The sequence below is a fragment of the Saccostrea cucullata genome, unplaced genomic scaffold, assembly GCF_032062105.1.
Source record: "Saccostrea cucullata isolate Sc308-1 unplaced genomic scaffold, CSIRO_AGI_Scuc_v1 ctg1042, whole genome shotgun sequence".
Classification (NCBI taxonomy): domain Eukaryota; kingdom Metazoa; phylum Mollusca; class Bivalvia; order Ostreida; family Ostreidae; genus Saccostrea; species Saccostrea cuccullata.
In genome coordinates this window covers 96,818-108,795 of record NW_026938310.1, presented here as the reverse complement: position 1 = coordinate 108,795, position 11,978 = coordinate 96,818, and the positions used below count along the sequence as shown (strand labels likewise).

The 11,978-nt window shown below is 33.7% G+C and overlaps 2 protein-coding genes across 2 annotated transcripts; both read left to right on the top strand.

Annotated features, from left to right (window-relative positions):
• Positions 1-909: 909 nt before the first annotated feature.
• Positions 910-7,882, top strand: LOC134249955 (uncharacterized). The gene is made up of 5 exons (XM_062732305.1): positions 910-1,086; positions 2,673-3,800; positions 4,029-5,298; positions 6,916-7,421; positions 7,817-7,882. Exons 1-5 carry the CDS (start codon positions 910-912, stop codon positions 7,880-7,882), a joined length of 3,147 nt encoding a protein of 1,048 aa, XP_062588289.1.
• Positions 7,883-7,895: 13 nt separating this feature from the next.
• Positions 7,896-8,908, top strand: LOC134249951 (uncharacterized). Its single transcript, XM_062732303.1, has 2 exons — positions 7,896-8,128; positions 8,267-8,908. The coding sequence occupies exons 1-2, from the start codon at positions 8,104-8,106 to the stop codon at positions 8,716-8,718; spliced, it is 477 nt and encodes a 158-aa protein (XP_062588287.1). The 5' UTR covers positions 7,896-8,103; the 3' UTR covers positions 8,719-8,908.
• Positions 8,909-11,978: the final 3,070 nt, after the last annotated feature.

Here is an 11,978-nt window from a genome sequence, read left to right as displayed (position 1 = left end):
ACATTCATTTTGTTTTTATAACATTGTCATGTAAAAAAAAAAAATATGATCGTCAAACATGTCCCCCCCCCCCCCCCAAAAAAAAATATCTCAGTTTATTAATAGTAAATCTCCATACTTCTCAGCTTTAGATGATGAACCAAAAAAATATTGGTCACTCAATACAGAAGATACGGAAACTCTTAATTTTGCAGGCAAATTTATATAAATGATATCATGTAATAGAAGTGGTCATAGTCCTTTACACATGTCATATGTAAATTCTTCTTTATTCCTTTATAATACAGGATTATTATTTGCTTTTAATAATTTTTTTGCTATTGATTGACTTATCTTTTCCTTATTATTGTAATAATCTCACACTTTTCTGTTTTGGACTCTAAATTAGAAATAAAACGTTGTTTTGATATAATGTACTTAGAAATAACCCATAGAAAAAAGTTATGAAATAAAACAGACTTAGTTTTCATTAGGTTGCGTTTCATTGACCTCTAAATATTTTCAATATTTGAAGTTTACAATGGTGGCAAACAAGGAATACCATTAATTGTCGATTTCTTTTTGTGATAGCCGATATTTTTGTGTGGAGAAATTGTAAAATAATATTGAAATTTTTGAAATAGTCTATTGAACTAGCTATAGCAAATATTCTCCTTACCAATAGATTAATTTTATTATATTAGATTGATAGATAAATATTTAAGAGGTTTGTCTATTTTCTTTTAATCACCAACACATAAAATAAAAACTTCTTATGCTAAATATGAAACATTGTATGAAATATTTTACATAACACATTATACATATGACATGTTTGATTTTAGGTGAAGTTTTATATAGTATGATTTTTTTTTAATTTTGAATGTTCAGAAACCTGGGTGTCATTAGAAAAGGCTAGCTGTGTATACCATGTACTGCGTGTATATATTACGCCTGGTCACAGTCCATTGTTCCTCTAAGGTAGAAAAACCCCTCAATCCACATAGAATATACAAAAAATACACCAACACGGTAGCAGGTGTCTTCGTGACACGTGTCTCCCCACCTGTGGCACGTGAGGACAGGTGCCCGCGAGTGGGGTTCAATGTAAAGAATTGAAAATTTGTTCAACTTACAGACTACTTTAAGTTTATTTAAAAAAAACTGAGTTCTATATCACATATTTAGCACATTATACATCTCAATACGAATATAATTGAACATATTACTAAAAAGTATACCGCGTTTTCAGTGATATTGCATTAATTAACATCACGAAAGCAAGATATATGAAATAAAACAAAAAAAAAAAAAAAAAAAAAGAAAAGAAAAGCCTACACATAATATACAATCTAATTAAAATTTTGAGATTTTTCATTCGCTCCCAGGGTATTGTTTCACAAAAGCAGACTTTTTACATATAAGAGTTCCTCGTGTAAATAAACATTAGGGGAACAAATGGAAGATTTGATTTTAATCAGATTGACAAAAAATGCTGCAAATCCTGGGAACCATGACATCAAATTTTCAGGACATGTTTTCTTGTAATATTTTTAATGCTGTAAAACCGCGGCTTACGAATAAAATGTTTTTACGAAGACGGAAATAAAAATACATATATGTAGATATTAAATCAATGTTATTATAAAAATAACTAGTACATGTTACTATTGAACTATATATATATATGAATAGTAAAAAAGGCTTCCTAGTCAATATGTATTGTTAACAAATTGAAATTATTGAAATGATATTCATTAAGGAAAATATATAGAGAAACGTGTATAAAGAATATAAATGCAAACCTTTCTATCTCAGATTATGTTCACTCTCGTAATTATCTGTATTTCATGCACCATGAAGACACACTAATTTTCTTTTTAAACAACTTTACATGAAACGTAATCGTAGTTTTGTGAAAATGATGTAAGTTTTCAAAATAATCAATTCCCGAGGGGGAGTATTGAGTTGGGTAATGTAGAAAATCCTTGTGAGAGGAATCGATTTTGTTAAAAAAAAATATTTTTGAATTCCGACACAATATGAAATAAACAATTTTTATACATTTGATATGAAGAAAGGATCTTGTATAATATGCTTATCATTGATATCAATATCGGTGTGTGTAAGTTTACACAGAGCAGGCACATCTCAAAATCTGAATATGAAATATTAGATATTTAAAAATAAAACCATTTCTTTAAATGTGTAAATAAATATAAGGATGATATGAGTTGATTTTTCTACCCTTTTGAAAAAAAATTAAAGAGAAAAAGTTTCAGTTCGGTTTCAGCATGCGGAAACCATGTGGAATCGAAATCAATAGTAAAAAGATCATATGCATACGAGTTGATTTTTCTATCCTTTTGAAAAAAAATAGAAAAAGTTTCAGTACGGTTTCAGCATGCGGAAACCATATGGAATCGAAATTAATAGTTTCCGGAAACGGAAACCTACTGAAACTAAAACGTATCGTTAAATTGACGTTTCATTAAATTTTACATTGGTTTTCGTTTTGCGGAAACTATTAGGAAACAAACCTAATGGTTTCAGTATACGGAAACCCTACTGAAACTTGCTGAAACTATTATATAGTTTCCGCATTGCGGAAACCATACAGGAAACTTCAACGCCAAGTTTCAGCAAGGTTTCCGCATAGTTTCAGTTTTGCGGAAACTAGACTTTTCATCCAGTGTTCTTTGATTCTTTCTGAGTTAGAGTGTCGCAGCGATGGAAATGCAGACTCACGTAAACCCCGTACTTCTAAGAGTTTATCCCTGGAAAAAAGAAAAATACAAAAGCCGCTGAACTCATATTCGAATGTCACTGAAAATTATCTAAGGAGTATTCTAGTCAAAAATAGTGAAATACGCAGGAAGACTTTTAATATAGAATTTGTTGAGCGAGAGCCTTCTGTGATTGGTGATGATGGAGGATACGACAATCTTCTATTGTCTGAGGAACTTCCTTTAGATGAGGATTCTTGGGATGATATTTCGTCCACAGAAGAGGAGCATGAATGTGTGCTTCAGGCTTTATATAATACAATCTGGAATTCTGATCTGAATAATCTAAATGGTGCTCAAAATAAAACGACTGAGGATGATAAGATTTATGAACTTGAGGATGCTAAGCTATCCTCGCTGTGGAAAAAAGACAGGTTCTCGAAGCTACGGGACTGTGATAAATTATTTTCCCAGAGGTTCGGGAAATTTCCTCTTAGAAGACCTCTAGACTCAAAGTCAAGCTTAGAGCAAATGTTTGACAGGGACGGGAAACTGGAAATATCTTCGCCCGATTGTGATCTGAAAAAGATAGAGGAGAAAGAGGGAACTTACAATGTAGCAAATTTCTCAATTTTCAAAAAACGTCGTAGTCTGTCAGACCCAGGGATAACACGCTACAGTTCTGTAGCTTCATTTGGGATGGAGGATCATGAACACATAGAAACACAGCCCTACATGGATGAAAATGTTACACAATTTAGTGGACAGAGCGACAAAATGAAAGACAGGGAAGACGATGTGTTCGAAATGGACAAATTTGATGCAGAAAAGAGTTTATTTGATAATTTTTACACAGAAATTAATTTTGATTCCTCGTCAGCTGGTATGGCATTAGTTGATCATTTAAATGCCATACTGGCACGTTACAGTGACGGTGTCTCTATTAAAGGGTTTGATAATACTGAGAATTTGCAAGATTCTGACCTGAGTTACCTTCCAGCCAACAGTGAGAAAATGCTGGAGAGTTTGAGAATTTCAGAGGGTAGCATAAAGTCAAAAGAACTGGAAGCAAAGATTGTGTCATTAGCAAAGGATGTCAGAAAGAAAAAGCGCCCCGCCCCTCCGCCACCTATGGCCTCTCTCCCACAACCAACCTCTACAAAAAGCTTAAATCTAAACAGTAAGAAATCCTCCAATATAACATCAACTTCATATTTAAAGAACTTATCCGACCCAAGCGACCCACTATCCAGCAGTGAAAACATTCTGGAGATTTATAGAATGCCAAAGGGTAGTAAAAAGTCAAAAGAGCTGGAAGAAAAGACAATGTCACAAGCCACGGTTATCAGAAAGAAGAAGCGCCCTGCCCCTCGACCACCTGTCACCCCTCCCCCACAACCAACCTCCAGAAAAGGCTTAAGTCTAAAAAGTAACCACTCTTCCAAAATAACATCCCCTTCATATTCACAAAACTTATCTGAACCAATTTTGATACCGGTGCCAAAAGGAAAATCCACCACTGGCAATACTCAACAGGAGTCCCAATCACCCAAACGCACAGATGATTTTCATGATGACTTATTGGACAATAGAGCTAAGAGTGATAATAGCAAAGGGAAAACAAGGATTACCTCGTTTTTCCGCAATATTCTACGCAGAAGGAAAGGTTCGCATGACACCTCAAGAGAACAAATCTCTGAGACTTCAAGTCCTCAAAAAGTCACTGCACCAATTAATCCAGCCATTCCCTCAACGGAAAAAGGCAAGGAACCCTCACCTGAACCCAAAGAAGAGAAAAAGTCATGGCAAGTCAAGGCCAAAGTTTTGTCTGCAGTGTCCAATAGGAAATCGCGAACTGGCATCATAATGTCCGCTACCGAGAAATCAGCCCGGTTTCATAAACCACATGGCAATAAAGCAGAGGATACAACGGAAAGTGAATGTGTGACAAGTAGCATGATTGTGAAAGAAAATGAAAGTAAAAGTGAAAGTGTTCCTCGATTAAATCCACCTGTACCAATAAGACCAAAACCCCGACTAAACGCGAAACGACCGACGGCCTCCCCCTATCAGGCAAAAAGGGAGGGACTTTCCTCCTCCCCATCTTCAGAAAGAAAAGGATCCTTGGGTTGTAAGGAAAGAAAGAGGTCAGACAGTGAAAGTGCATTAGGAAGCTTAGAAAAGCAAGATAAGGGCAGTCTGGAAAGGGAGATCACAAGAGTTCTGTCCAAAGAGGATAGCCTAAGCAAAGACATTGATTCCAAGGTCGTGAGAGGGAAAGCAAAGATTCCAGCCCCTCAGACGCTTGTCGTGCCTGGAACAAGAGTAGAAAATAAGAATGCTTTGTTCAAAAATGAACTTGAAATGAGTCTTAGTAAAAGTTTGGACTCTGAGGTCACTCTACCACCTGCAGGTCAGAAAGGAAATGTTGCATCTTCTAGTGGATGTCAGAATGAGAATGTGGTGCTATCTACTTGTGGGCAGATACCAAATGATGATTTGAAAACGTCGGTACCTTGCCCGCCCACCACAACCATCAAATCAGAAGTCGCAGAGTCTATAACCGGTGGACAGACCAATCAACAGTCAGCAGGTAGGATTTGATAGGCACTTACGTTTTATAGAGCAATTGATTATCAGAACTTTTCAAATATCAATTGCAATATTTTGCTTTTGCATCTTACAGGTATGACTCATAGATCTAATTCTAATATTTTCCTTCATTTTTCGGCTTTCAGAATTTGTCTTATACGATTAATTTGATAGATTTGGTAATTTTCATTTGGACATTTTTTCTTTATATTTACGTCATTAGTACTGATTATTGCTAGTTCATTATTTATACACTGAATTGACGACGGATTTTCCCGTTATTTCCCGATCATGACAAGGAGCACACGGCGGGTGTGACCGGTCAACAGGGGATGCTCACTCCTGCATGGCGTCTGATCCCACCTTTGATGTTTTGGAGCTCCGTGTTTGCACTGCTCCTATTTTGTACTGTTTTATGGACTTTTAAGTCATAAATTTGCCGATAAATGTTGAGTTTTTAACGCACTCTCGAGTCTTTGGCTCAATTAAGTAAGCTTTTCTTGTCAAAAAGACACCGTCTGTTTGTCTTTCATCTTTTATCGTTTAATGTCTGTTAACTTTACACATTATCGACTTATCAAGAACCACTGACCTAATTGTTATCAAACCTGCACAAATGATCCTTGGGTCTAGGTTAGTATGCATATGCCAATGTGCCTTTTAATTCCGTTTTTTTTAAATAAAAAAGAATATTTGTAAGAATTTTTTTATGAAAATTTGTAGCAAGAAATATAAGGTGAGAATTTTGAATTAACTTGTATTAAGTGGAATGAAAGACTTGATGCTTTAGTATTTACAAGTATTACTGATTTAAGGATATCCGATCCTCAGCCAGGAAGGATAACTCCAAAAATTAATATTTAATATGAAATGATTCAAAATGAAGCTTGAAAATGAAATTTTTTTCATGCAACAATTTTCATTTTATTCATCTTTACAAGATTCAAGGTTTTTGGAAGTCTTAGAAAAGGTCTTATAAAATTTGACTTTTGTACCCTATAAAAGGGGATAAAATAATAGTTTTAGAGAAATAAGATTTTCTTAAATCCAGCCTTAGATAACAATGCTTATTAGCATGATATGAAATAAGAAGTGATTTGTGGTGACTTGCAATGTATAGCAAAAGCCTTTTACACTATGTATTATAGAATACATGTTGGAAAAAAGAGAAAAAATACCAAATATGTATAAAAATCATGACAATTTCTCTGAATGCCTGGATACCTATCGTTTTTTAACCTGAAATATATTTGTTGATCAATTTGCAATTAAAAAATGCATTGCTGATATTCCAATTCGCTTTTTCTGCAAAAATATTGGAGATTTGACGATTTTCCCTATATAATATGATTAAGTTTAATCTTGAACTTTAAAAAATACTGTGGATAAATTTCCATAACTTTGTGGATTCAGAGATACTTTTATGAGTATTTTTGATTGCTTAACTGCTAATTTTATAAACCTGAGGATCGGACTACCTTAAAGCATAAATTTTTTTGCCTGAGAAAAAAAAATAATGGAATAATCTAGAAATAAGGTCGCTTAATCCAAAACAATAGCAAAATTTAAACTAGTGTAAATGTACACATTCGTGTATCTCTCCTTTTTCTGTTTCTAGTATGCACCATGGACATAAGGGCAGTGATAAAGGAATTCGATAATTGGTTTCGTTCGAATTACCCACACATACAAATTGTTGACATCTACATGGGAAAACAAACACATCATGGTTGGAAAGATGCTTTAGTGGTGATAATTGATCATTTAAATGTACTTGATGTACCACCATTTGAATATTTTGGGAAAAAGATTGATATTTATTGCAAACTCTGGAAGCAGTCTTCCCCTGAGAGCATGCTTATTTCTAAACATATTCATGTACATGGAAATAATATTAACCATGTTAAATTATCAGAAATCGAACGATGTTTAAAAGCTAATTCGCGATCACTTCTTGAGCATCACTCAAACCTAGAAATAGTAAGTGCCTCAGCATATCATTCAAGGAAGAATGGAAACAAAATTGATTTTGAACCTTGTATTGTGATATATTGTTCCTGCAAAGGAATTGTACCTTACGGAGAAAAAGAGTTTCCAAAACAAATTGATGGAATAAAGACAGATGTAAGAGAAGGATTCTTTTATTTGTTTCCGAACGATAGTTATTTCAAGCGAGCGTCTGATGTATTGGATCCATTAATGATCGGGGCAAGCATAGGAAAGAAAGGTATAAAAAAAAAATTCAAAGAAATTTCATGGCTGTCCTAAAGTTAACATAAATTACAGTTCTTAACAGAAGAATTCAAATATACTTTAAATACAGAAAAATCCCTTTGAAAGAATCCATCAAAAATGAAGAAAAAAGAAATAATTAATTATGCTGATCACACTTCTTTTGTAGCTAAAATGGGTTGAAATTTTTCAATTTACTCAACATTATTTCAAATTTCAATCTATTCATGCTATTAATATCTGATCTTGTATATTGTTTACCACTAAAAAGAAAACATTGTTTACAGATGAAAACAAAGAGGGAACTCTCGGTGGATTCGTCACCTTCAATACAGGGGAAATGGGATTCATAACATGTGGTCATGTTCTATGTGATTTATCTCCAAATAATTTTATTAACACGACATCCTTTGAAGTTGTTCAACCATCCTATGGCTATAGAAATACAAATGAAATTTGCGGCCAAAATGTAAAAACCACAATTTATGTAGAACAAGAACAACAAGTAACAATAGATACTTCCCTTGTGAGATTGACAGGCCGTATCCCTGAACGCGGGTTATTTTCAGAATTGATGGCAAATGAGCTACAAGATGTTGGTAATTATTCAGAATTATGATACATATACAACAATAAATAGAAGATCTAATCGTTTTGGATATACATATTTTTGTGCATGAAAAATGTCAAAAAATCTTCTTGTCAATGTATCATTTTTTGTATTTTTATTTATACAGGATTTAGTTTGAAAAATATTCCAGAATACTCAACAGGCAATACACGTGATTATCTCAAAGAACAAACTAAACGTACAAACCTTTGTATTAAATGTGGCGCAAGAAGTGGGCTAACGAAAGGTACCTTATGTGTTAGCGGAATGGCTGCTAGGTGTCGCGATGTACGCCTAAACCTAACAAACCCGCCAACACAGAACACATGCCTCTATCTGTCACAACTAGAAATATTTGGAATACCACAAAAACCTTTTGCAGTTTCGGGAGACTCTGGAGCTCTTGTTTTTCAGGTAGATCCTCGAAATAGTGCAGAAGAAGACGATCAATTATATTGTATTGGAATGATAGTTGGTGGAACTTCTTATTATTCAACCGTTGTCATACCCATTGAACCAATTCTAAAAGTATTTAATGTAAAGATGCAAACGTTCCCAGTAGAACCGATGGAATCGTGAATCAATAAATGTCCAGTTGAAATAGTAGAATCCTCAAGCAATAAAATCGGTGCATGGGTTAGAATCGAAAAGAAAGTTCCTTCTCATGGTAAAGAGAATTTTCATTTAAAAATGCAAATCGATTTTCAGTGGCCATTCAGTTTTTGAATGGAAGGTGCATGTTATTGTTTTATATCAGTTCACTTTTTGCAGTGATTCATCAAACACATACCAGTTATCTTTTAGTAACATTTACGCTCCTTTCCATGTTATTTTTGTCGTCTTTAAGTTCATGCAGCTTTCATTCAAGAACTTTTACATGACTTCTCTTTGTAAGGTCTTATTAATAGTATAAAAAATATTTTGGGTGGAAGACCATCCTCTCAAGATGACATAATCATAATCTTTATCATATTATTCACTAACCAGTATATTGCTAAATAAATATGAATTCTTTGGGCTTGCTATGACATTTGATCATGAAATATAACATTGAAAAATATCTATTAATGTACATTTTAGGATTTTTTAATCTCCAACAAGAGGTCCATTGGCAAAAACGGTCACCTGCGTATTCTTGGTCCTGCTGTTCTTCATCAGATTATCATACTAATTCTAGTCCCACCCAGTCGTCATGGTCTTAACAATCTTAATTCTGCTCTCCCTCAGGAAGCTTTCACATGAAATATTAGCTTTTCTGGTTCAGTGATCCTATAGAAAATTTTTTAATGATTTTAACCATTTATATTTCAATGTAAATCTTAAGTTGTGGCACTACGCTTCTTCTTGGTTCATTTTTTGAACAACTTAATTAAATTATGTGAAATTATAAAATATTTGTTCTGACTTGTTGAAATCGAATGTTCATTCAAAGTATTTTACCTAAATTGTTAATATATCCATTTTTCAATTGTTTTTCTCACATTTGCACATATACCAGCATCTGTTTGATTTTTTTCTTCACTCTTAATTTTTTCCACAGATTCCATTCAATGAACTTTATATAATTTACTGTAGTTTTAACGTATTACATTAAGCGGTATATTCTATAAATGTACATCGCTAAATGTCTTGTTTTTCATAGATTTAACGAGGCCGAGTCTATTTCGAGTGTGCATGACTTTTGCACAGCTTTTTAATTTCATGCAGTCATGTGTGAGACGGTGCACCTTCCAGAAATATTGTGATTTCAAGATAAAATTAACACTATCTGTTACGCCTACTGGTCTGAAAATGTGATTTTACGACAATAGAGAGGTTAAGCATTTGACCGTGTACGTCTACTTGTACGTGTAAACCTAGAAGTGACTTTACACGTACGAGTAACTAATGCCTGTTCTGTTTAACAAATTGAACGTGTACCGGTATGTGTAAAACGTCATTTCAACATATCACTTTACAATCCATTTGTATCAAATAAATCTATGACTGGAAATAAAAAAGATACATTAGATGTTCGTAATAAACTCTCAACTTCATTCTAAAAACCGAATAAAAAATATCTATTCCGTAGTTTGAGTTTAAGAAGCTACAAGTTTACACCAACGTGTACTTGCAAATCTACACGTTGTGTACAACTTGTAGAATTACGCGGTATGCAAAACTGATGACGTAAATCGCATAAAATTAGGGGATTTCCCTACTAGCTACACGTACACGTAGACGTACACGGTCATCTGCTTAACCTCTCTAATAATTTGAAAAAACGCTGAAATGGCTCTAACGACGTCACTGTTTTCCGATTTTGTAAGAAATGCACGACGCTGAAGAATGACACAGGACTCTCTTATATATTCGCAGACGTCCATAGATATTGTACTAAAAACTGTTAACATTACACCAAAGGAAGCATACTAGCAATCTAAATATTGCTATTTTTACCAAAAATTACCTGCGCCGATAATTCATCTGCACCGATATGTATTTATACCACAATACGGCAATTTTAGAGACATTAGGCATCGAAAAAAAAATTTGGACCAAACTAGATAGTAACATTTTTTGAAATTCTACAATTCGGCGACTTTTTACAATAACTTTCATCTACTTGACTGAAGAAATCTCAAGGGCAGAAATACATAAAATATGGGGAAAATATGATAAATTGGCGCTTTTCAAATAAATTCCCACAGGGTCCAATAGTAAAATTTGAAGACTTTAGAGATGCCCGCTAGGAAATCGGGGTGGTAAACATTCGATTTTTTAATCTTAACAATAAATATAATACTAAAAATTAATTAAAAGAAAATTATCAAAATTCCTAAGGTAGCAATAATTAGACTCGGCCTCGTTAACTCTAGCTATCTAGCTATTCAGATAGCGCTTAATCAAATCTACGCAAACATGTAATATAATAAAATAGAGAGGTTGAGATTTTAAACTTGTACGCGTACGTGTACTTGTATATATTTTGACGTGCACGTACACGTTTTTTTAAATTTGTCTGTTGAGATTTTTTTGACGTGTAACATGTACGTGTACACCGCGACCTGTGTCTCTGTTTCGACGATTTAGAAGAAGTTTTAGTAGTCAGTTTAATTAGTTAGTAAATAAAACTTTTTAAAAATAAGTGTTCGTGAAACTAAACATCCAATTTAATGTATAACAATAACATTTTCACACATAAATTAGCTAATTTTTATTATTAAAGCTACACGTTTTCATTTACGTGTAGATTCCATTCTACAAGTTTTACGAACGTGTAACAGTCTTGACGTCACTAAATTGATGACGTAATACGCAAGTAATTTAAGTAATTCCCCTACTAGACGTACCCGTACACGTACACGTTTGAAATCTCAACCTCTCTAATATTTTCAAATCAAAAGTGAAGAACACATTTCGCTTCATTTGCATATTTAACTGACAAAACAATGAAGAGAAGTCCAAAATACTAAACAGAAAATATTTGCTCGAAGAACATGAAGAAGGAATAACAGAATTTATCCCGCTTCAGACGAATTTGTGGATTGCTGATTGGATAAGAGCTGATCACATGACGCCCTGAAATTTTCCGTATTACGTCGCCGTCGAGGAGTAATATGAAAATCGGGCACGCGATTCCGTTCGAAGCGTTGTTATTGTAAATAGAAATGGCGGCTAAGAAACGGTTTACGTAGGTAGTTTAGTTTAATTTCTTGTTACCCTAACGATATTTTATGTTGATTGTTATTGAATTAAAACTTAATATTTTCATAATATGCAAAATATTTTTTATATTGAAAAAGGTCTTCAGCGGGATAAATTCGTAACACAGTCAGTTAGTGACCTAATACGGATTC